The 26285-nt window shown below is 45.4% G+C and overlaps 1 protein-coding gene across 4 annotated transcripts in view; it reads left to right on the top strand.

Moving 5' to 3' along the window:
• Window positions 1-25699, top strand: part of EMC10 (ER membrane protein complex subunit 10) — a 119911-nt gene extending 94212 nt beyond the window's left edge. For all 4 annotated transcript variants that reach the window (XM_086930113.1, XM_086930114.1, XM_086930111.1 and 1 more), the window contains one exon: window positions 25095-25699. In XM_086930113.1, coding sequence (XP_086786239.1) covers window positions 25095-25190 — 96 coding nt within the window. In that variant the 3' untranslated portion in view covers window positions 25191-25699. The remainder of the gene's footprint in view (window positions 1-25094) is intronic.
• The last annotated feature ends 586 nt before the right edge of the window (window positions 25700-26285 follow it).

The raw sequence follows: 26285 nt of genomic DNA, 5'->3' as shown, positions 1-26285 counted from the left end.
GCACATTTGGCATATACCTCAGTACGCCTACATTTAGCAGCCATTGATAGCATACCTACAAAAAAGGAAGCACCAATCACTTTTCCGCATTCCTGTGGTCAAAGCCTTCATGACAGGATCAAAACAAGCCATTCCAACTAGTACACCTCCAGTACCATTGGAAACCTGAACATTGTCCTAACACAACTCATAGGGCCACCGTTTGAACTACTAGATAACTGTCAAAAACATTTTTTAACATGGAAGTTGGCCTACCTTGTAGCAGTAACATCTCTAAGAAGGGTTATAGAATACATGCGCTCACACTATTGGAGAACCATATTTCCAAGTGTTCCCAGACCAGGTGCGTTTACGCGCAAACCCAAAGTACTTACCTAAGGTTGTATCTCCTTCTGATTTAAACCAAATTCATTTGATGATAAACGGGCACTTCTGTACTACTTGGAACGTACAAAACCCTTCAGGAAAACATAACTGTTGGTTTCATATTCAAATCTACGTACAGGAAAGGCTTATTTAAAAATCAGGAATAGCAAGATGGATTGTCAAATGTATCCAACATGAGCAACTATGCCAATATCTAATTCTAAAAGGAAACCAGCGTTTACAATGCAATGGTCTCTGCATTATTAAAGGTAGAGCTATTGGCATTGCTCATGATTTTTTTGTTTATCATAAATAAATGGCATTGTCATGTACATTGCCAATAGCTTAATCGTTAAACAAATGGCATTGTCATTTACAATGCCAATAGCTTAATCGCTTGCAAATGCATGACCTATTGCATTTGCACCCACACAGAGCCACACACACAAAGCCACCCACACACACATAGAGCCACCCACACAGAGCCACCCACACAGTCATTCACATAGAGCCACATACACAGAGCCACCCTCACACAGACAGACCGCTTGCATTTGTTGGGGTTCACTGTCAGCTAGCCAAAGTCAGACCTGACTCTATCTCAAACACTCCCTTTCATCGGAGCTGTCATGGACACGGTACAGTTTCATTCCTATCCACCAAAGCAACAAGTCCAGAATATTCAAGCTATGATACCGATGTGTCAGCCTCTGTCCTGGGTTTTTGTGAGACTGATTCTGAGGCTGCTGGGACTCATAGCCTAGTTCATCCTGCTTGTAACACTTGTCCACTGGCATATGCGGGCTCTGCAGTGGGACCAGAAAATCCAGTATGCGTAGCATCAAGGGAATCACTCCGACTTGGTCAAGCTCTCGAAGTGAACTGCAAATGTTCTGCAATGGTGAATAATAAACTGCGATTGGGCCTGAGGCAGACCCTTCTCCCTTATATAACCAGATCTCACAGTGGTGACAGATGTGTCTCTCCTCGGATGGTGTGGCCTTCTAGGAGAGATCAGAGGTCTCAGGTCTCTGGCGCATTGCCGACTCCACATCAGATTTCTGTAACTCTGGGCGAACTGGCTGGCATTAAAAGCCTTTCTACCCTCCAGCAAGGGAAGGCTAGTACAAGTGTTCATGGAGAAGACCACTGCCATGTGTTACTGCAACAAACAGGGCGGGGATGTGGTTGTGGACCATTTGTCAAGAGGCTCTCCGTCTTTGGACATGGCTGGAACAGCAGTTCATTTCTCTGGCAGTTCAACACCAGGCAGGCTCTCTCTGAATGCCAGGGTGGATGAATTCAGCTTAAGATGCCTAGCGGAATACAATGGCTTACACATCCGTAGGTGGTGTAAAGTCTCTTTCTTCAGCAGGGTGAGCCTTGGTTAGATCTGTTCACCATCACAGAGCACACGCAATGTCAGCATTCAGCAAATCGGAGTTTCCATGCCTCCTGTATGCCTTTACATCCATGCCACTCCTGCCCAAAGTTCTCAATAAGATCAGGAACGACTGGGCCCAAGTCATCTTTGTGGCTCCAGACTAGTCTCTGAGGCTTTGGTGTTCCGAGCTGTTGAGCATGGTCATCTGTCCTCCGATCAGGCTGCCCCTTCAAGAAGATCTTCTGTTGCAGCAGCAGGGGAAGGTTCTCCACCTGAACCTTTCAACGCTCCGCCTTCTTGCGTGGAGATTGAGCAATGACAGTTGACATCTTTTAATCTTCTACTCGAACTCTGCATTGTTATCTTGGGCACCAGGTGTCTCTCCACCTAGAAGCTATACACCTGTTAATGGGGCAAGTTTGTGGCCTGTTGTGCAGAGAAACTGAGTTGACCCTCTTTCTGCTCCTCTCTAATGTCTTTCTCTTTATCCTTCCCCTTGTCCAGCAGGGCCCTGCTTTGGGCACCTCCAAGGGCTATCTTTCTGTTGTCTCAACCTTTCTGCGGTTGCCTTACAAGGCATCTCTCTTCAAATCCCCTATTGTACAAAGGTACTTGAAAGGTAGCAACATATGTTTCCTGCTTCCCCTTCATCATACCTCAGTGGGATCTTAATCTAGTCCATTTGAGCCCTTCCAAAGCTGTCCCCCCAGGCTCCTTACCATCAAGACTGCCTTCTTGTTGGCAATGACATCTGCCCAGAGGGTCAGTGAACTTCGGACTGTCATCTAAGCCTCCATAACTCAACTTCCAGCAAGACAAGCTGGTTCTTCGCAGTAGAGCTTCCTTTCTGCCAAAAGTGGTTACTCCTTTTAAATATAGACCAGTCCATCACCCTGCCTACTTTTTACGCTCCAGAACATCCCTCTAAAGAAGAGCAGCGACTCTGACTTCTGGACCCAAATAGAGCGTTGTCTTTCTACCTTGACTGCACAAGAGACTTCTTGGTAGATGACCAACTCCTCATGGGGTATGTCTGAACAAAGAAGGAAAAGGCTGCAGACCATCTCCTGATAGAAAGTGTTCTGCATAAGATCTGCTATGCATTGGCCAAGAAGCAACCCCCCCCCCCCGCACCCCGAGGGCTTGCTTGCTCATTACACCAGAGCCAAGGCTGCTACCACTGCATTAGCAGTCGGAGTCCCGGTTCTAGACATCTGCCAGGCAGCAACGTGGGCGCCTCTGCATGCATTCACAAAACACTACTGCCTGGACGAGCACTTTGCCTGCTCGGACCTACAGGAGATTTTAATGTAAAATAGTTTTGCAGACCTCGGGTATCTATTTAAAGGGATGGAATCTGTAGCTAGAAGTCTCTATCGGATGAGCAAGTTACTTACTTTCGGTAACACTTTAGCTGGTAGAGACTCTATCTAGCCACAGATTAGTTACCAACGCACCCATCCTCCCCGCTCTGGGAACGGATTTCTGGGGACAGGGTTTTCACACCATTGTTCTTCGTCGATCTGTGCTCCTGGCGTGGAAAATCACAAAACTGACGTCGGTGCACTAGGGTGATGCCTATATAGGAGCTACCACTTCCAGAGCAGGCGCTGTTGCCACGCCGAACGACTCCACATATCAGCATGCAAGGGTACTGCTCACAAAAAATATCCAGACCCAGTCTTACCTTGGGGATAACTCAAATATAAGAAATCAGCAGCTAGATGGTCTGTACCAGATAAGGCATTACCGAACCCACATAAAATGTAGTGGAGCGGTGTGCATGGTCAAAGACGAGCATTAAGTCAATGAGTAACCTGAGGAGAAGCTGGTTTGTGGACAGGTAATGCCTTGTGATGTAGTGCTCTTCAAAGATGTACTCTTTCCTAACTTGGAGCAGCGTTGAGGCAGTCCTGATGGATACTGGTATGTTATTACAGATCCTGGGTGCATAGATGGGAAAGGTCTGCTGGCTTGTTATCCTGTCTTTTTTGTTTTTTTTTGCTCTCCTTAGTTTGCAGACTGATGGTGTCCTAGCTGTGGGTGTGCTGAGACCACCTGAGTTGGTGAGCTTGTCTTCAACATAAGCGGGATTGCTGGTCGTGATGACTTTGTAAATGATGCAGTTGGTTTTCAATACAGGGAAATGCCCTGCTGTTACAACCATGTCCAGAGACGGAGGACCTCTTGACAAAGAGTCAGTGACCCCACCCATCCCCGTTTGTTGCAGTCCCACATGGTTGTGGTGTTGCACGTGACTACGTGTACTAGGCTTCCCTTGATGGATAGGCTTTTAATACCAGCCGGTTTGTCAGTAACTCTAGAAAGTTGATGTGAAGTCCAGATTTCCGCTGGAGACCAGCGACCTCTGATCTCCCCCAGATGGCTGCCCCGTCCCAGTTGGTTTGCAAGATGCTGCAGGCAGGCAGGCAAGGGGAACTAAAAGCGTTTCATCAGGATGGCAGTGATGTGATCATATTTCTTCAGACTTTGAATGAAACGTGCTACGGTTTGTAGGGTGCCCTGAAAGGGTATTAGTGTGTAGTCCAGGAGCCCATGGAGTAGGCCGTTACCACCATCCAGTTGCTAGAGTATGAGGGCTTGAACAGCATTCGGAAGTCAGTGTCTGGAAGAAACTTTGGATTTTCTTCTGAAGAGAATGATCATCTATTCTTTGAGACACAAGTATGGTATCAGGGGTAAATCCTAGTGGCTTTGTTTTTGATGAAACTTGAGAGGGTTTATATAATTGTGTTACCTTTGTACAGTAACTTGTTTGTTGTTCTTGGCAAATAACTAGAATTTTGTTTAGTTTGGGTAGAGCCACAAGCAGGATCTGGACATCCAGGTCTGGATGATATGCGAGTGGAGTTTGATGTATTGGATATCTGAAGCACAGGGGACTTTCAAGAAGTATTGTGTATCATTGGCATACTGGTGAATCTTGATGCTGTTATTGGAGAATGGGTACAAAAGGGGGTGGTGATGGACGGAGCCTGAACCAATCAAACACTCACACCCAGTCAACAGATCTGGGTTTAATCCATCACCGTTCTTTAGCCCACTTTGCCACCCCAGTTCAGACATGGCCAAATGCAAATCAGTCTGACCCTGTGCCTCATGGGAACAGTCCAGCCCGAACTGCCAAGCCATGCATTCCCTGGACCGGATTCAAGCTTCCTAGGACTGGGTTCTGGCATTACAGCCGTCTTCAGCCAGGCTTGCTTGAATCCAGTGGCAAAGTGAGCAAGGGACTCACGTCTGAGCATACCCTGCCAATTTATGGCGAATAAAGCGGTACAAAAGGGGGTGGTAATGGACGGGGCCTGAACCAATCAAACACTCTCACCCAGTCAACAGAACTGGGTTTAATCCATCACCGTTCTTTAGCCCACTCTGCCACCCCAGTTCAGACATGGCCATATGCAAATCAGTCTGACCCTGTGCCTTATGGGAACAGTCCAGCCCGAACTTCCAAGCCATGCCTTCCTTGGACCGGAAACAAGCTTCCTAGGACCGGTTTCTGGCATTCCAGCCATCTTCAGCCAGGCTTGCTTGAATCCAGTGGCAAAGTGAGCAAGGGACTCACGTCTGAGCATACCCTGCCAATTTATGGCGAATAAAGCGGTACAAAGGGGGTTGGTGATGGTTTAATCGTCCGTCACCATATGAAGGCAGTTATTCCACCGAAACCTTTGTATTCACTGCTTCCAGTTTGCACAAGAATGCAACTTTGACACTCACTGCCAGTTATACATATTGATTCAGCCAGTCAGATTTTGGTTTGAGCTCTATTTTCGTTGCAGATGGGCAGATCAGCTGCTCGAAAACCATCTGACAGCTCAGAAGTAATTAAATGTATATCATCCTTTCCATGTAGTTTATACTTCTGGTATTCCTCAGTTTCCACCTCTCTGTCCCTTACCGTACCTGCCTGAAGTCTCACTCCATTTAAAACTGTTTAAATACCGCCCGTGCTACGTTGTGCTCAGGTGCATTTATTCATTCTTCTCCTGAGGGACTCTGCATTTCTCCCTCTCTGCCTCTGCTATTCCATCTGCTTCTAGTAGCCTCTATACCCCACTCACTATTGTTCCTCCTCACTTCTGGTGATGGGTTGCCTCACATCCTGCTCTTATGTTCACTGCTGTAGTTTAGCATACAATTAATGGAGTGGGGTCCTGGTGATTACTACTGACATGACAAGATTTTGGGCTCCCTGCATGAATCATATTTGTGGAGCGGAATGTCTGCTACTGATGAAAAGGCAAAACACTATGATAAAAAAGGGACAAGTGCCATCATTTTCATAAAGACAAATGTGTTTGTTCTGTAGGAAATATTGATTTTGCATGCATGTTCTTGTCAGTAAATGCAGACCCCAAGGTCACATAACCATGAAGTATTTGAGATATTGCATGCGGATGAAGATGTGCCTTGATTGCTTATTCTTCACTCTGTCCTACCATTGAATACAGCCTAGACTGTTCTGTTTTTTTATGCTGTGAGAGATCTCGCAAGGTGTGACTTGACTGTGGGAAAGATTTCTAGCGCTTGTACCTTTTGCATGATTAGACCTGAGGCTGGAGATGAGGTGTTGTAGTTTCATCTGACACTATGAAAGATGTCTAGTATGACATGATACATACAGCATGAGAGATCTCCTTGTTTGTTCTGATAACGAGTGAGGCTGACTAAAGCTTAACCTGAGATAAGTGTGAGGCTGCTTATTGTTTGACCTGAACCATTGTGGAAGAGCTCTAGTGATAGAACGTGAGGTTGTGGGTTAGGCCTCTTGTGATATTTCAACACCTGTGCAAAGGGTCTTGTGTGTTGTTAAATGTTAGACTGTGAGAGAGGTTTCTTGATGTAAGACCTTTTGGAGTTTGGAATAGTGAGTGTAAAATCTCGAGTTACCGTACTATGAAAGCTGAGATATTGAGGGATAAAATATCAAGCATGTAATTGCATATAGATAAGTATCGATTTATTATATTAAATCCTCATCTGCGTACCTTGGTGATATATTGTCACGGTAAATAGATGTGGAATTAGTATAGTAAAGCTATACGTACCTATGCATACATGTCAATATTTTGGTCCTCTATATTTTGGCTTTGATATTCTGGTAACTCGGGATTTCACTCTTGATCTTTCATACCTACCCTTTTTGATCTGAGAATATGCAAGAGTTGCTAGAGGCATGACCTATGGGCTTCAAAAGAGATCTGGTTTGGCGTGGTTGGAATCTGAGAGAAGTTTCTTGTGGTTTGACCAGATGTTCTACAAGAGATTTCTTTTATGCTTATGCATGCATGTAGTATTTGTTAGAGAGAACCTAGCAGAAAGGCAGTGGATTGCTTTACATGGTCAAAAGCAAATATAAAGTCGAGTGCTTTTTAAGGCTTTCTCTTGACACTTTACAAGAGGTCTGGTTTGATTTACTGTGATAATTCTGAAACATCTGCTGTTTGATGGTGTGGTATGAGAAGCTTTGTGAGATTTTTATTGTATGAAAAGAAGCTATGCAAAACTATCGCTTATGTTACACTAGAGTGTATAAAATGAGTATTGTGGCAACCAAATACTATTAATACTGGTAAAGTGAATACAAATCAAATTTTGCCCTGTGACATACAAGATATTGATGTACTAGGTGACTGCAACCATGTGGAGCCTCTTGTAGTGTGACCAGAACATATCCGATGTCCCTCAGAATGTGAGCAAGATGTGATATGTCTTTATGGGGTGTTAAAAGAAGCTGTGTGGTATGTTCTTTATGCATGAGTTATGAGTGGAAGTCTTTCCTTTTGCTGGGACTAATAGTTTGTTGGAGGACCCTTTGTTCTGTAGCTTGAAACTGGGATTTGAGTGCTCCAAGAAGACTAACTTGCTGCCAACTGAATCATGCTGGCATTTTCAGTGTAACTACACGTTGGTAAAAAGTATTTTGTTTGGTGAGTAGCTGAATGAAGCATGCTTGTGTATTCTTACACTCGGGGCCCTCTTCATCCATATTTGTAGGATGTTCTAACGATAAGGAGAATTAAGTTAGTATTTGCGCAGCTTAAGAGACAGTATTCCTACGCAATCGACTTTTTCATCAGCCCTGTGTCTACTTGGGAAGGCAGGACATGTTTATGAATAATGTACATCACTACAGAATACTCTGGCCTCTTTCTTCTAGCACCCTGATGCCCTTTTCAGTCAGATGACCAGACTCGCACAGTCTCCACGACTCCTGCTTATTCTGAAGGTTAATGGTTTCAGTGAATGCAAGGGCAGTAAGGGGAGATTGCATTTTTCCCTCAGCTGGCTCGTACAGAATGTATTTAGATACCCACTGTTACTCTGATTTTGTTTTTGCGAAGGCTCTTGGGCAGAGTTCATTGGCTAGTGTGAATTCCCCTCCTTTACCCCAGACCCACCCCCCCCCCCCCCCCCAACCCCACTCTCCCAACGAAATGCCCATTTGGAACCCCATGAGATTTTCAAGTAATCTATTGTGCTGCAACACTCCGACTTCTCATTGGTATGACTTTTCTTCCCAGAGAAGCTCTCCCATTTGGGAAAGAATGTAAGTGAAAAGGGATATTTTCTCAGAATTACTAAAAGATAGAATATCTCATTACCTCTTTGACATACTGGAACACATCTCAGCAAATAGTTTACAGGTAGGCAACAAATACTGTTTTTTAATATCCAAATGGTAAAATATACATTTAAAAGCATGTTTTGCCTAAAACACCTCTGCATATTACTACATAAGAAAAATAAAAAAAGCACCTAATCCTCAAATTTAATCTATGTTTTGCCCTCGCTAGGACTACCACACCGGCCACAGGTGGTCTAGCTAGAAACTGGAATGCTGTGGATAAAACAGCATTTTTACAATCACTAGCCAACACCACTCCCACCCTTCATTGTGATGTTAATTCCTCGGAATCCAATCTTTCAGGCTGGCTACAAGCTGCTAGTGATTTACATGCCCCCTTCAAAAAAGTCAGACTGGCACGGCGCGCTGACGCCCATAGATGGTTCTCCTCTGACTTAAAATCCAGGAACTCAGCCTTGCGGCAGTTGGAACGTCAATGGCGTCGCGAGTATGACTCTGAGTTAAAGATTAAATATACAAGGGCCAGGAAGGAATATATGACCGCCATTTCCGTTGCGAAGGTGGCTTATTTTTCTTCTTGAGTCCTTAAATCCTCAAATAGATCTAAGGAAATTTTTACTATTCTTAACAAACTAACGAACCTGGATAATGTCCGCCCCAGGATAACTCCTACCCAGTCTCTCTGTGACTCACTTAATACTTACTTCAGTGAGAAAATCGTAGACATTAAAGCCAGCATCCCCCAGTCTGTGATTCCAATTACTACCGGTATGGCAATGAAGAATAGCCCGGGCACTCTCAGCAGCTTTCCACCTATAACCCAGGATCAATTTCAGGAACTACTAACAAGAGTTAAATCCGGTGCCCCCCCTCGGACAGCTGCCCCCCCTACATCTTGAAAGAGTGTTTTTCCGTCCTCCCGGCCCCTGCTCTTACACTCCTGAATGACTCTCTGACTACCGGCCTAGTTCCTCTAGCCTTTAAGGAAGCCACGGTCATACCGCTCTTGAAAAAACCCGGGGCTGATCCATCTTGCAAGGCAAATTACCGGCCCATCTCCTTACTGCCCTATCTGGCAAAGGTTCCGTCCGGCACACTCTACAGAGGCAGTGGTAACCACAGTCCTGGATACTCTGCGGGAATGTGCTGACAGACGTTCTCCTCAGGCTCTGGTGCTCCTGGACATGTCGGCCGCATTTGACACGGTCGATCACATCTTGATCGACCGTGTCTGACAGGCCGGCATCCGGGACACGCCGGCTTGCTGGCTGATGTCCTTTCTGGAGAACCGCTCCCAAGCTAGCTGGTTCAAAACAGTCCATTACATGTGGAGTTCCACAGGGCTCCTCCCTGACACCCCACCTATTCAATCTCTACATTCTCCCTCTGATTCAGGCCCTTAGAGATGAGCAGGTAAAGGTTTTTAACTATGCTGATGATTTACAGCTGTTATTTACGATCGACCATGAGGTTTACCAAAGCATGGATGGACCAAAACCAGCTGAAATTAAACCCGGGAAAAAACGATTTGGTCCTCACTGGAGACAGCGCCAAGCACTGGGGTCCCCACTGCTGGCCATCGGACTTGGGTCAAGCCCCGAACCACTCACCATCGGCTAAAACGCTTGGGGTCACTGTGGACTGCGACCTTTCACTAAAAGCACAAGTGGGCCAGGTGGTCTCTAAATGCTTTTTCCAATTAAAAAAAATCCGAAAGGTTCGGCGTCTTCTCACCTTGGAGGCAATTACCCAGGTAGTGATCGCCACCGTTCTGTCCCATCGAGACTACGCGAACTCCATTTATTTAGGTCTCCCCCTCTACCTGTCAAAACGACTCCAGATGGTACAGAACTATGCCGCTAGACTGATTTTGAATCAACCTAGGTGGCATGCAGCCACTCCTCCTTTACTCATGAAACTCCATTGGCTTCCAGTTACCCAACGCTGTGCTTTTAAAACAGGATGTATGATTTTCAAATCCTTACATTGCAAAAGTCCCAAATTTATTGACCAACTAATCACAAAGTACGTACCATCTTGCAACCTCCGCTCATCCCACCATGGCCTCCTTCAGACGCCCCCTTTTAAACTCAAGCGCTCTGGAGGTCGCAGGTTTGCAACACTGGCTCCTTGTCTGTGGAACATCTTTCCTCTTGAGATTCGGACCTGTCAAGACCTCTTCTCATTTCGGAAAGCTTTGAAGACCTGGCTTTTCAGACAAGCTTACCAATAACTCTCCATCTCACATCCACGATTATGTTACTGTTGATCTCAGCGCCAAGAAACCAATCAGTGATAGTGCGCTTAATAAGTGCTTTATTAACATAACATAACATAACATGAAATATCCGAACACTCAAGAAAGCAGAGCTGCTAAAAATTTTCCCTGACTCTTTAAGAATTCCAGAATTCTGTGATGCTTTCTGCCACTCTGCAAAGCTAAAAACACCAAATGTTGGGGAAGTCCCTCAACTTATTTTTGCAGTTCTTACCGTTTTGGTTTGCATTTTCGTTTGGAGACCAATCAATTTCTGTGTTTTATTTTTCTCTGACGATTGTTCATTGTGCTTTGTGATGAATGTCCAGTCTGTGATAGGAAAATGTCTAGGAAAATTGGCCATGATCTGTGTTTGTGAACTGTCTTCCTGATAGAATTACTAGCAAAGATTGTGGCATTTGTAGAAACAAACTGCACGCAGATGATTAAGGGACAGAGAGGGAGCTTACCAAATGATGAAACCAGGTGAAGTTGAGAAGATTTCTTTAGTAGCATCTTTACCTTTCTCAGAGCTGAGAAGAGCACTCCTTTTCCTGGTTGATATTGAGGCTATTCATGATATCAGTGAATGTTGAAACACTATCTATGAAGGCATTCTCATGCCTTATTGAGGAGAGGTTCAGAATATTCCTGTTCGCCGTCGAGGCATTTATTGACCTCAAGAGATATGTCGCTGTTGAAAGTCTCACTGCCTCCTAGGGTATCACCCACTTATCAAGAATTGAGTCGCTGTAAGCTCAAAAGACATGGATAAACATCTTGCTGCCTCTAGATTCTCTTCAACCTGTTAAAAAAGAGGTAGTTCATATTTACTCTGATGAAGAAGAAACTGCAACGCAACCTCTCGTAACCGCTTTATTGCTGCAAAGTGTTTAACCTTGTCATCTACTGCCGGCCTTTAAACCATTGTTTGTCATGCTGGCTCCTGGGCAGCCTAATCCTATACAAGCTCCAGCTAAGACTGCAGTGTGTCATAATATTTGTTGCGGAATGCTAGTTTCATGTGCTTTTAAGAAAAAGATGACTCTCCTTCAAAGTCACGCTGAAGATGTTGAAATGTGGAGACTGAGGACCGCTCTTGTCATGGACAATCCGAACACCAATGTAGTTAATCTCCTAGTGCAAAAAAGAGTCAAAAGGCACAGTCATGTCACACCATTTTGACTCCGATTATGGTTCCTTCTCATCTTTAGATTAGTGCGCTCTTTCACTAGTGTCATTGGAATCTGCTCGGTCGAATTTTTCCCATAGAAAATGTTATCTTGCGTCACAGACTGGCTAATAGCGCTAATAGCGCTGCAGGGAAGTTCAGTATTGAAAATATAATACCTGAGGTGCAAACACCAGGCATATTCAAAACAATTCAAACAAAGTCTCAAGACCCTCCTCTAGCTTCCTTGATTCATGGAACTTTGGACCAAACAATGGGGATTTTTGTTAACCACTGTTAATTTCATCCAGTAAAAAGACCAGTGGAGAAAAAGCTGTGTCCTGCGTCTTCTGATTTGAAGTTTAAAGAAATTGCTGTTGACTCCTTGATTTTCTGCTAAGACAAAAATGTAATCCATTGGGCTCTACTTCATCTGTTCATCCAGAGGAAGAGGATTGAAAATTAGATTCTTATTGAGAAGGTGTGTGAAGCATGTCCTTGTATTGTCAGGGCTGAATATTTCCATTATTATCTGTAGTGTCAGATGCGTCTCTGGAGGCTTTAGATGCTCAGTGGGGAACTCTCACAACCCAAGGTGTGTGACCTCTGGTGGAGAAGTCGTATCATATAAACATGTTGAAGTTGAGAGTGGTGCTGTTGAGATTAATTACCGATAAACCCGGCATCAGAAGCTAGTTATGGTCCAATTTCTCCCCTATTTTTATGACTAAAATAGGAGAAATACCTAGAACGATGGCTTGGGAGCCTCTTGGAGGACAAACCTGCTGGATATGGTGCAAGTCACTTTCAGACCTGAAATGAGTACCAAGGTAGTTCTTTTCCCGATCTTCAATGATTTCAAACTTAACTTAAATCAAGGCAAACTGGTGGGTCTTTTTTTGCTTGAAATATCAGCCACCTTCTACACAGTTGACCGTGTTATTGTTATCATTTTATTAGAGGTCAGCATTGATGGTAGGATGCTTGCCTGTTTCGCCTCATTCCTGACCGAATGTAGTCCATCTTTAGCCTTCTTATCTTGCAGATCAGAATAAAGACCATTTAGGTGCGTAACCCCTCGGGGCTCCTCACTCTCACCAGTTTCATTGAACATGTACATCTGCCCTTTGATAAGTTTGATTTATTCTTTTGGGATTGATTAAATGTCTTATGCTGATGATACCCAGATCCTTTTCTCGCTAGATTCCTCTGCATATGGTACTCTGAGCCCCTCATGCCTTGCTTGTCAGTGGAAAAATGTTTGGCCCCGACATGCTCTGAACTCAAAATCTATGACCAGGCCGCTCTGTGTGTGCACTTCCCTTGTTACCATTGTTAAGAATTTGGATTTTCCTATGGGGGAAAATATTTCTCTAGAAACCCAAGTTAGTGGGGTTACCTTAACATGTGTCCTGCAATTTAAACTTCTGAGAAAGTTTAAAGGTCATATCTAAAGAACACTGGGCCACAATGGTAGGGGCTGGTGTGACATCCAGGCAGGACTACGGTGATGACTGCTTACCTGCAGCTTTCAGAAAAGTTTTCTGACCAAACTTCATCCGTACAAATTATGGTAGAGCTATAGAAGACAAAATTAAGAGGTGGAACTACCTGCTGCTATCGCTGGCTGACCGTATGGCCATAGTAAAAATGGTAATCCTACCCAAATTTCTATATTTGTTCAATAACATTCCAATCAAACCGCCGATGGCAGTGTTTCGTTGGAGAAGACTGCTATGGTACTAAACCTGATATGGGCGGTTAAGCAAGCCAGGATTGAAATGCGTGCTCTAACATTACCATATTCGCAAGGGGGGTTCAAAGTACCACATTTTTTGCTCTATTATTTATGTGCGCAAGCACAGTACGCATGTTTTTGGTATCTTACCATACACACTCAGAAAAAGGTGGGAATGGGTTTACTTAAACAAGTTGGTATGGATACCATGGGATACCTGTATCAAAACGGTCAGTTTAGAACCTTTGACGACCTCTCCTTCATAAGTAACCCAACATTACTTTTTAAATTCATTTAATTATAGGCTACAAGGAGCGTTAAGGAAATTGTATTCATCTTACCCTGCGGAACCACAACAACAGTCCTCACTGCAACTATTGCTTAGAACTCCCACAACGAAACACATAGTTTCTAAACTGTATGTTAAATTACAAGAGGACATAGCGGGAAACCCACTGAAAGCACTAGAAAAATGGAATGCTAGCTTAGACACTCCACTAACAACAGAAGAATGGACCATAACCTGCACGCTTACGGGTCTATTAGCGCCCAATGGTAACCTACGTATCTTACACTATAAATATCTACATCAGACCTATTATACACCTACACGGCTCCACAGATACGGGCTAAGCATGGACTCGAAATGCAAACGCTGTAACTCAGATGCAGCAGATTTTATACATCTTGGTGGTATTGTCCGAAGGTGGCAGAATACTGGGTACAAGTGATTAAAATGTTGACTGCCATGGTGGGTATTCCCATTGAATGTACTGCTCGCACTTGTTTACTGGGTCTGGTGCCTGATATACGTGCTACCAAGCGTAAGTTTTGCGAAGTTGCACTGCTTCTGGCTAAACGCAGGATTTCAATTAGTTGGAATGGAAAAAGGGCCCCGAAAATCAAACAGTGGATTATAGACCTGATGTATTGTAAAGCCACCCTATTACCATATGAGGAGGAATTACCTGCGGGCTCAAGACCCAGGGATTATTGGAAATATTTAATTGACTATTTAAAATTGTACCAGATTGACTAAATGTATGTACTAACTACGTCACCAAGTATGTATATTTGAAGTCTGTCCTGTTATCAAAACTGGATAATGGATATTGTGCAACGGTCCGTTTCTTTATTCACTGTTGACTTTGTAAGTCTTACAAATGCCAATAAAAAAATGTTAAAAAGTTTTCTGACAAAACTTCAGTTAATTCAGAAAATGGTAGTGACATTAATCTCAGACCTATGTATTTTGATCAGGTGTCTGAAGCTAGAAGAAAATTGAACTGGCTCCCAGTCCATCAAAGGATTTGTTTTAAAGCATTATGCATAGTCCATCAAGCCTTTGTCGGACTCATGGTTCCACTACATGGAAATATGGACTACGATACTGTTCATTCATGCCCATCTTGTACTCTCAGGAGGCCAGGAAGCCACTCCTGAAAACCAAAGTGGGAATTAGAAAATATATAGGCCACTGCGTGGTATCTTCTCTTGGACTTGGTACAGATTTGCCTCATGTTTTTAAAGAGTAAACATTCCCCTGAACTGAAAGAGCTAACATGTAATTTATGATTTGCGTTTTACAGTTGGATAACACACTGCACCTACTTGTTTGTGAATATAAATGGATTGCTGCAACATATAATGTTAAGTGCTAGTCAAAAGTCAACTCATCTGCGGTGCAGTGATATATGCATGCACAGCCTAATCCTGCACTAGCTTGAGTAATGATGAATGCAGTTTATAATACGTTCAGAAAACCTAATTACTTATGTGGTTTATTGTCTTTGGAAAGAATGGGTGAAAATGTAATGTTAGTTTAGTAGAATCAGTCATGAAATAATACCGCCTTTGAAGAAATTGTAAAGTTCATACAACACTGATTGTGGCACTACAACAACAATCAGTTACACTGAAGAAATTCAGATGATACTATGAAGAGGATTTTCAAGAGATAATTGTAGCACAATTCAGTTTTCAAACTGAGTGAAGTCCGAGCAGACCAAAAATTGCCATGGTGAAGCAATGTTCTCCAGGGTAAGCCCCTTGCTATACTACAGTTCAGAGATGGCCACCACATTCTACTTCACGTTTGTTCTCGTTTGCAATGTGACTCTCACATTGTAGATGCCATCTTGGCAGCCCTCTATGGCTCAAGAGATCTTGTAATCAAATTCCAAAGCAATAACATCCCTAACCGTACGCTGTATTTCAGTCCAGTTAGTGCTGGTAGCCGTTCCTCTGTACAACCATGCCTAAAATGGGGCCAAAGACTTTTCTGGCCAGACTTCTCGGCTCTGGAATAGTTGGCACCATTGAGGCTTATCAAGGAATACCTTTATTTTTGGGAGAAACTGAAGACCTTTCTTCTCATGTAAACTATTTGATTATTATTGGTAATGCTCTTCTTTTAAGCTTTGCAGTTGTTTCACCCCTCCTCTTTTTTTCATTCAAGACATTCTTGCTAGTGAGCAAGTCAGGTCCCTTACTACTGTAGATTGACATCAATTCCACAGTCTACTTGTATCCAAACAAGCAGGGTGAGGTAACAAAGTTTTTTTTTTTCTCCAAATGCTCAGACCATTTGGCATTGGAAGATGGCAATACACTCCTGCAATTGATCTTCCACAGCAGACAAATTAAGTTGCCATTTGTTAAAACTTCATAAATGGGTCTTGAACAATAATGTTTTAAGCTGATATCACATTAGACTAAGGCTATCCGGAGAACGTTTTTTTTTGTAACAGCAGAAAAGGCAAAATGGCATTTGTAAGCCTCAGGATTTTCTGAACCACCACTGCCTTAAAAAGGCATTTTTAATTGCTTGGTCAAAAAGAAATCTGTCTGCTTTTCAACCATTTATTTTCCTCACCAAGGTTATTGCAAAGTTCATACGCAGCAAAACCAAGATGATTTTGATTGCTCCAGATTGGCCATGTCAGTGGTGGTACCTGGACCTTTTCCTGTTGTCTCTCCCTCCAAACAAGTAACTTCTGATCAGACCATATGTACACTTTTGGATATCAGGAAGGATTCTCCATCCAAGTCTTCAATAACTGAACTTGACCGCTTGGCTCCTGAGGTCTTAAAATATATCCTCACTGGAAATTAAATATTGCTTTTTCAGAATTAATGTAGCCCTCTTTGAACAGATGCACTAAGCTGAGTTATAGAATATTTTTTTGAGAGATTGCTTTCTTAGTGGCTATTATTTTGGCAAAAAGGTTAGTTTCATTCAAGTTCTTTGTATTGAACTATATACGTGTTTCCATCAAAATAAAATGTCATTGTGTACACACACCCACATTTGTTTCATAATAGTTTTCAGATTTTCATATTAGCAAAACTACTTGTTTACTGACTTCTCAAATCCAACAACTTTGGCAGAGTGGTGTTTATACAGTGTTGATGTAAAGAACTTTTTTTCAGACAGAACCATAGATATTCAAAGTTTTAAATCCCTTTTTGTAAATCATTGGGCTGTCGGGACAAATCAGGCTTCAAAGCAGACATTTCCTAGATCAATTGTCTTCTGTGTAGTTTCTTGTTATGGGAAATCAAATAGATCTTTGCCTAGGTAGTCTCATGCCCATTCTTCCAGCTCTACAAGGGGAAAAGCAACCATTGCTGCACTGGTGAAAATGTCCCCATTGCTGAAAGTTGTAGTACTGTCACTTCAATATCAGTTCAAACCTTTGCCAAGCATTATTGTCTGGGTTCCAAAATAGACATGCTAGTGAGTCGAAATTTGCCTAGCTAGTGTGATGGTAAGTTTCAATTCTATTAAGGACACGGAGGCGAGGATTATGCTTTTTTTTCTCCGCCATTTATTAAAACACAAAACGCACAGCAGCCCAGAAAAGTTCTTATTGGAACATCATCATCGGTTTCAATAAAAGGAAGAAAACAGCAAATAAAAGCAACATAGTGCAAATGTCTCAGACTTTGAATTCAAGTCCCAGCACTCCAACTTGTAAGGATCCGAGGGTAGTCCTTTCACAGTGTCCATTATCCTTATATAAGCAGACCCCTCTCTCCGTTCTTCCTCTTCTTCGCGAGTTACGCAACATCTTTACTGGTCCTGTTTGGCACCATCATTACCTAGTGACAAAACACAACTGCGTGAGTTGTACAACCAGATGCATGTCAGCAATACAGCACGGACAGCAACAGGCATGAAATGAACAGCATCAACTGGAAACCTACGTACTTACTGGCATACGGGTGGGACGTCACACGCGGACGATCTGGGTGGGATAATCCTCGCCTCCGTGTCCTTAATAGAATTGAAACTTACCGTCACACTAGCTAGGCAAATTTCGATTCTATGGCAGGACCGGAGGCTCAGATTATGCTAGTTTAAAGCTTACTCACCACCAACCTGGCAATGTCCACCACTGGTTTGAAGTAAAACTTCTTGAAAGTGGACTCTGAAGACCAATCCGCTGCACGCGTCAAGTCTTCCAAGCGTGCACCTACTGCAAACGCCTTGGAGGCCATGGCCCCTCTGGCAGAATGTGCCCCAAAACGTTTAGTATTGATACCTGCCTCCTGCATGACCCAGCGCACCCACCTGGCAATTGTGGGGGAAGAGACTGCATGGTGTGGTTTTCGCAAGGCAATCAACAACTGACGTTCACCCGGAGGGCGAAGATCCCAAGTCATGTCTTCATACGCTTTCAAACAGTTCACAACACATAATTTTAGGACATCCACAAACTCAGGATATGTAATGGTTCTGGAGCCAGACTTGGTACGTTGGCCAACCGTAAAGGTGACGCCCTCAGGCGAAAACACCCGTGCGGACACATCCAGAGCTCGAACATCAGACACTCTGCGACACAACACCAAGCATAACAGCATGGCCAATTTGGCCGAAAGCTCCTTCAAAGACAAATATCTATTGGCCTGCCAGGAGAGAAACAAATTCAAAACCACATTCACGTCCCAGAGGACGGAGTAACGCGGTTCCGGCGGCAAAGCCAACCGGACACCCCGCAAGAACCTGCACACAAAAGGATGTTCTCCCACTGGGGAACCATTCACCGGCAGGTGCGCAGCAGAAATCGCTGACCGCATGGCATTGATAGTGCGATACGCCAAACCCGCCGTAGCCAATTCCGTTAGGAAGTTCAAGATGGGAACCACTCCTGCGACCAAGGGATCCAGGTCATGTCGAAGACACCAACGTACCCACTGAGCCCAAGCGGACTTGTAGCGTCTCGGCGTACTGGGAGCCCAGGCCTTGGACAAGAGTCCTTCAGCCGGTCGCGAAAGGCCTGGGAGCGACCAGCATCCCCTGAAAGCCTCCATACCATGAGGCGGAGAGAACCCTGCACGAGGAGGTGATGAGGCTCCTGATCCGGGTTGAGAAGCAGGTGAGAACTGGGGGAGTAGGATTGGAAAATCCCAGGAAAGTTCCAGTAGAACTGGAAACCACACTTGCGACCTCCAGAATGGAGTCACTAGGACCAGCTCCCCTGTCTGCCGGCGCAGCTGAGCTCCCGTTCTCGTTATCATGGAGAAGGGAGGGAACGCATAAGGTGACTCCCGACTCCAGTCCTGAAGAAACGCGTCCGTGGCTTCCGCCACCGGATCCGGCCTCCAGCTGAAGAACCTCGGAAGTTGATGATCCAACCGTGAGGCAAAGAGGTCGATCGAAAAAGAACCCCAGAGGCCGTTCAGCCATCGAAAAACCGACACATCCAGTTTCCATTGACTGAAATCCCGTAGATACCTGGAATGCCAGTCCGCTACCTGATTGGACTGGCCCGGCAGATACTCTGCCTGCACCGACACATGATTGTCCAGACAATAGGCCCAAAACTCCTTCGCTAGATTCGCTAGCGCACGGGACCGCAAACCTCCCAGATGGTTCACATACCGAACGGCTGAGACGTTGTCCATCTTCAAAAGGACACACGACTGCACCGTGTCCTTGGTCCAGCACCGAACCGCAAAGGACCCCGCCAAGAGCTCCAGACAGTTGATATGCAACTTCTGCTCCTCCGGCGACCAGGCGCCGCCTGTGGAAAATTATCCGCAGCGAGCGCCCCAACCTGCCCTGCTGGCATCGGACTCGATCACTAAATCCGGGACCGACCCAAAAATCGCCCGACCATTCCAGGCTTCCATGTGAGAAAGCCACCACGTCATCTCCTCCTGCACCTCCTCCGAGAGAGGAACCAACTGATCGTACGACAAACCTCTGCGCAAATGAAAGGCTTTGAGGCGCTGAAGGGCCCTGTAATGCAGCGGCCCTGGGAAAATTGCCTGGATGGAAGAGGACAAGAGGCCCACTACTCTGGCAATCTGCCTCAGCGAGGTGTGGGACCTCCCCACCGTCTGCCGCAACACATGACGGATCTTTGACAACTTGCGGGTCGGAAGACTGAGGACGGACTCTACAGAGTCTATGATGAAACCCAGGAACTCTATCCGTTGAGAGGGAACCAGAACCGACTTGGACTCGTTTATGACAAACCCCAAGCTTTGCAGAAGCGACACCGCCATCTGCAGGTGTTCGCGCAGCTTCCGAGGACATTGGTCCAGCAGTAAAATGCCGTCCAAGTAGACGATAAGCCTGACGCCCTGACCGCGCAAGAATTCTATCACCGGGTGCAGGACTTTCGTGAAGCACCACGGAGCGGAAGACAGACCGAAAGGAAGGGCCACGAACTCGAACACCTGACCTTTCCAGAGGAACTGCAGGAAACGACGGTGCAGGGGATGAATGGGAACCACCAGATAGGCGTCCTTCAAATCCAACCGCACCAACCAGTCCTGCGACAGGAGAATGTCGCGCAACAGATGGATGCCCTCCATCTTGAAGTGGCGATACACCAGCCACCCATTGAACTCCTTGAGGTTGATGACTGGGCGACACCCGCCGCCTGGCTTGTCCACAAGAAATAGGTTGCTGATGAACCCTGAGGGATGCTGAGTTGAACGACGAACGGCCCCCTTGCGGAGCAAGTCCGCGACCTCCTCGTCTATCAACAACGCATCGGCCTCCGAGAACACCATCGGAGAAGGGGCACTCACCTGAAAGGGTTGGTCGTAGAATTCTATATGGAAACCGCTGACAGTTTGTAAAACCCACGCGTCCGCGGTGAGACAGGCCCACTCCCCCCAGAAGGCCGCTAAACGGCCGCCAACACAAACTTGGTCTGCAGGAAGTACACTCACCGGAATTGGAGTTGTTTCCTGCTCCTTTCTTGAATCCGCGACCTCCAAAACGCTGTCCTCTGGTGGGATAGAAGTTAGTATAGTTGGCAGAGGTGTTATACTGCCCTCGTCCGGATCCTTGCCCTCTGTTGCTGGCATTTTGCCCTGCACGGCCGGTCGCACGGCCCCTGCTGCGACCAGCCCCGGAGGAAAAACGTTGATGGAAAACACGCTTGATGCTGGATTGGGCTTTGTCCAGCGAGGTAAAGATAGACACAAATTTTCCCAATTCCTTAATGAAAGGCTCGCCAAAGAGACCCCCTTGGGCCACAGCCCCTGCCTCCGAAGAGGCCAGATCTCCAAGTTTCGGGTCCAGCTTAATTAGAAAGGACCGACGGCGCTCTGTGGAAAGGGCGCAGTTGGCGTTACCCAGGAAAATGATCACCCGCTGTGCCCAATTAGACAGCACCTCAGGGTCAATGGACGCACCCGTGACTTTTGCTTCCTCCGCCATATCTAAAATTTTCGTGATCGGACCCACCGCGTCTAACAACTTATCCTGGCAGGACCGCCAAGAACGGTCGATGCCCTTGCGTGGGTCCTTCATGAACTTGGCCAGAAACGTCGCCATCTTGGCGTCCGGAGTCATGGCTACCTTGCCCTCCAAAGATGGTCTAGGGCATTCCCCCCTCAGACACCCTCTGGCCTCCTTCTCCAGAGGTTTGCGAAGCCTGCTCGCCACAAACTTGGCCACTTTGTCGCCCGGGGCCCAAGCCGCTGACCGCGGATGAATAATTTAATCCGGGTCCAGCATGCCAGAGCTGTCCCGAGGCAACTCCGCGGCCGAGCTCGAAGGACGCCAGGAACGCTCCGACTCGTCGTCGTCTGTATCTGGGGAATCCCTATCCGGGGAAGAAGGTGCAACCTCCGAAGGCGCCACCGGGACCGGGGCGGCGGGCTGCTCCGTGGGGGGCGCGGTCGCCTTTGCCAAGAAAGCGTCCCGAAGACTCTCAAAGGCGCCCTTGTCCACCCCATGGGCACGCTCCGACGGCCCTTCCTTGCAAGGCTTCTTCGGTGCTGGAGGACCCTCCCCCGAAGGACCTGGAAGATCAGCACGCGCCAACTTGGCGCACTCCTCGACAATACGAGCCGAAAGGCGGTCTTCCATAGGGCCGACTACCTCAGTCACACACCTATAGATAGAACTATCAACCGCCTGATAGAACTCCTCATCATTCAGGTAGGAATGGGGCTCCTCATAGTATTCATCCTCCATAATGAGAGCTACCCAGACAGGCGACCACACCAGACTCGGAGACTCCCAACGGTCACCACAATACAGCCCCAGACTCTAGGAGGTACAAGGAATTCTAACAGCCCGGAGGACCGTACAGCTATTGGGCGGCAGGAACTGACCGCAATCAGGGCACACTCGGACCCAACACAGCGCGCCGACCCACCTCAAGGGACCAGGTCTGCCCCCCCACAGCGCGCTACCACACCAGGGGCTAAGGAGTGCTCAAACCGGCACCACCGGCAGCAACGCGGTAAAACCGCAATACAGACCCTCAACAGGGCGTAAGAGTGACAGAGTCACTGAAATGGGGCTACAGACCCGGCTACACCGAGCGTCACTGAGGGGGCACGAGGGCAAGGCTCCGCGTCCGTTGGATTCCTCAGCGCGGCTCCTCTGAAGAGAAAAAACGCGCGAAGACCAACGAGACGCTGCAGTGCCCTCTAGCGGCTGATACACTCTGCGGAACCTTAATGGGAACAAGGTCGCGTAAGGTGCGGAAAACCCGCCCCCGCGACGCTATCGGGACTCTGTGGAGAAAAACAGCCACAACGCTTACACAGATCCCGAAAACACAATCAATAAAACCCCAAAAGTGAGGTAACCACAATAATCCAAGAGCAAAGAGAAAACACTTAACTGGCTGCGGGAGCAGTGAAGAAAGAGGAAGAACGGAGAGAGGGGTCTGCTTATATAAGGATAATGGACACTGTGAAAGGACTACCCTCGGATCCTTACAAGGTGGAGTGCTGGGACTTGAAGTCAAAGTCTGAGACATTTGCACTATGTTGCTTTTATTTGCTGTTTTCTTCCTTTTATTGAAACCGATGATGATGTTCCAATAAGAGCTTTTCTGGGCTGCTGTGCGTTTTGTGTTTTAATAAATGGCGGAGAAAGAAAAGCATAATCTGAGCCTCCGGTCCTGCCATAGAATCAGGCTTCTTTTCATAGCATGTTTGCTTAGGTGCTGAACACTGTTTAGTCTACTCTGTTCTACCTTTTATGAATATCTGAGACATTCCCAAGATGAGGAAACAGACGTTTCTTGTTATCATAGTTTTCCATCATGGGTATTATCTTGGTATATTTAAACAGCTCCTGCACCCCTGGGCTACAATTTTTAACTTGGGCATCTTATTACAATGTTCTTTATGCTTCAAAAACAAACTCCCTATCCTCCTGCAAGGACATCGTTGGGTCGTGCAGCTGTCTGGAATTCTTGAAAGTCTCTCGGGCACATAAAAACAGCTATGGTTCTTTATTAGGACATCATTTGCTGCTTTTTGTTTATTATACAGTATTATGCAATGGTGTTTTTAGCCAAATGTGCTTGTATGTTTCAATGTCGCTATTGTGTATTGGTTTTAAAAAAAAAAAGGTAAATGCAGCCTAATTTGCCATATTTGTCGAAAAAACATATTTTGGTGATATTTGCTCCAATATCCTACCTTTGATGAATTTGGAGAAAATATTCCTGGAGAAGAACTAAATTTACAAGTAACCTTTCCTTCCATCTTCCGCTGCTGTCTTCTCCCAGGATACTTATTCTGTATGACACCAGCATTCACTGAGTTACCTTATGTTCACAACCTTCACTTTTGCAGTTTAGGAAGACCCTGAAGACTTAGCTTTGTGTTTTACTGTTGCCCTTAAGAAGGTAATTAATTACACACGTTTACTCAGCTTTTCATAGTGTTAGGCTGTAGGTTCCAATGTCCAGATACCTTGATGGTGAATAAATGAATAATGCCTGGGTCTTGCCCGGAGACGGACATCTACCCTAAAAGGAATTTGTCTGAGAGGTTTGAAAGGCCTCAATAGATGGTATTCAGAAGTTCCCATCAAACCTATACAGGGAGATGACCTTACTTTTCTTCAAGATTGAATGCCTTGGAAAAACTTAATCCACCGGTCCCAAAATGCATTTGTGACTATATGGATTAAAAGGAATCAATGCTTGATACGTGCACAGCTTTAACTGCTAATGGTGCCTACTGTTAATAAGATGATGTGCACTTCTGAATTTGAAACTGGACACAAGCAGAGCAGTTCGGTCTCCGTATAGTCAGCTGCCAGAGAGCCAGCAAGACTGGTTTTGCCTCTTTTGCTTCTAAGTTGACCAGTGGATGAGAACTTCTTAGGAGGCTTGATGTTTGGATTGTAAATTGATACTTTTATAGCGCACTACTCACCCGCAAGGGTCTCAAGGCGCTTGTACGAATACCGCTGTGGAACCCATCCTGGCTTTCCCTGTGAGGCGTCCACTCCTGGGCACCCCCAGGGTGAAGGCCAGGCATCCTTAGCGTTGTGGGGGCCATTGTGGGGGCCGTTGTGGAGATTAAGCAAGCTATTGCCCAGAGTTGCAGAGTGGGACTCTATGATTAGAATAGGCACCGAGGCGAGAATTATCAGGTCTGTGGAATTTTGAGCCCAAGACCTGCCGAGGCAGGGAATTGAACCCTGATCCCGGGCTAGACCTCTGCATCGGGGTCTGCCGCTCTAACCAGTGAGCCACACTTCTGTGGGCTAGTTTGGACTTCACTTTGGTGACCCAACTTTTAGCCTCCACGCTCCATGATCACCGTCTGACCCTCTGGTATATTAAGAAAAATTGGCTATAGCTCTAACACTTCTAGATTTGTTATACCTTCACAGTTAGCAGGGAGCAAGATTGCCATCACCTTAATATCATTTTGAATGATCTCAGTTAAACACATTGGGAGTGACAACAAGAGTTTTCCTATCTTGGGGACTATGGAAGAATGGGTGATAGTAGAACTAAGTATACACGTGTATCTAAAGTAAGTGACTTTTACTATGTGCCAAGGTGCATGTAATATGAAGATTGGTGATATTTTGTCTGTGGTGTGATTTGTCAGCTTAAGTGTGATTATAAGCTGAATGTCCGCTCTGGAAAAGTCTTGTTTAATATTTATATCTTTGCACCCGTTATAGATATTGTGGGGTGTCCATAACCTGGTGGGTGTCTGCTTTGTGCATGGCTCCTGTTGTACATCCAACACTGAGGTGGTACTTTCATTCCAGATTCGGGAAGATAGTCATTGTGCCCTTTTCTCTCCTCCCCTCTTTTCTTTTAGTGGATGTACATTATTCCCGTGGTTCTCTACTTGATGTTGTCAGGAGCGCCAGATGCAGGAAATCAAGGAGGTGGTGGCGGCGGTGGAGGAAGGTGATTGGCTAAAGTTGGAACTCTTGCATCCATCTTCTCTTATGGGAGCTGATTTCTGAAGTGAAGAACTTTGCACATGACTGCAGACTGTCTTTGTGAGACGGCTCAGGACAACATCTCATGTTTAGATTTTTGTCTGTTTCGTATAAAGGTGGGGCATTGCAGGAGCAGCGCACAATATGGAGTAATGTCTTATTTATTCTCCCTTTTGAATGGGAGTATTTTGTGTTAAAAAAATTGAAGAGTTATGTACGGATTGAAGTAGCCATTGATCCCGTGCCAGAGATTGAGATGTGCTTTGTTTTAGAACAAGGCTTGAGTGCCCAGGACTGTCAATTTCATCATTTTAGAAAGCTCAAACTTCCATAGCTGTTTTTTTCTCAAGGTGTGCTGGATGCATACATTGAATTTTTGATTTCCTCTACATGAGGGCTCTCCTGGGATCCAAGGGCGGGGGGGTGTAACTTAAATTTTGATCGTATCATGATATACAATAAACACTTCTAGAAATTATTCTTGTTTGTGGTCTTCCACAGTGATATATTTACGTAGATTGTACTTTTGCAGTAATGTACTACAAAATAACTCTCTTGTGTGATGTCTGAAACTATCTGTGGTATATATGTGAGAAACTGACTCTGCCAGTTTCAAAGCAGTGTGAGAGTTCCCAGAATCTCAGAGCCCTGGATTGTACTTGTCTAAATGTTAAATGAACTGTGGACGTGGAGGCTGTCAGAGTTAAGGCACACAACAGTCGAACTCTGAGAGGATTCTTTAAAAAAGAAATCGATCAGCTGTGAATTTCTAGAATCTTTCCCCCAGTGACCTTCAATGGAGTAAACTTAGTAAGCAAAGGCAATGCACAAAGGTATAGGTTTTTTCATATAGTGATGTAATGGGAATCGTGCAACTTTAACACAGGGAGTACACTGGTGCTGGAGACTGAGATCCTGATGAATGAAGATTATCTTCAGTTGTAAGAAGAATGTCAATTATATATTGACATACGAACGCCTCAAGTGAACAAACCAGAATGAGGAATTTATTCAAACTTTCTTGTATTGAGAGCCAAGCTTTGAAAAAAAGCTTGAAACCTAGA

The sequence above is a fragment of the Lissotriton vulgaris genome, chromosome 7, assembly GCF_964263255.1.
Source record: "Lissotriton vulgaris chromosome 7, aLisVul1.2, whole genome shotgun sequence".
Lineage (NCBI taxonomy): Eukaryota > Metazoa > Chordata > Amphibia > Caudata > Salamandridae > Lissotriton > Lissotriton vulgaris.
The sequence above is the reverse complement of the archived record's forward strand: the minus strand, read 5'-3'. Positions and strand labels throughout refer to the sequence as shown.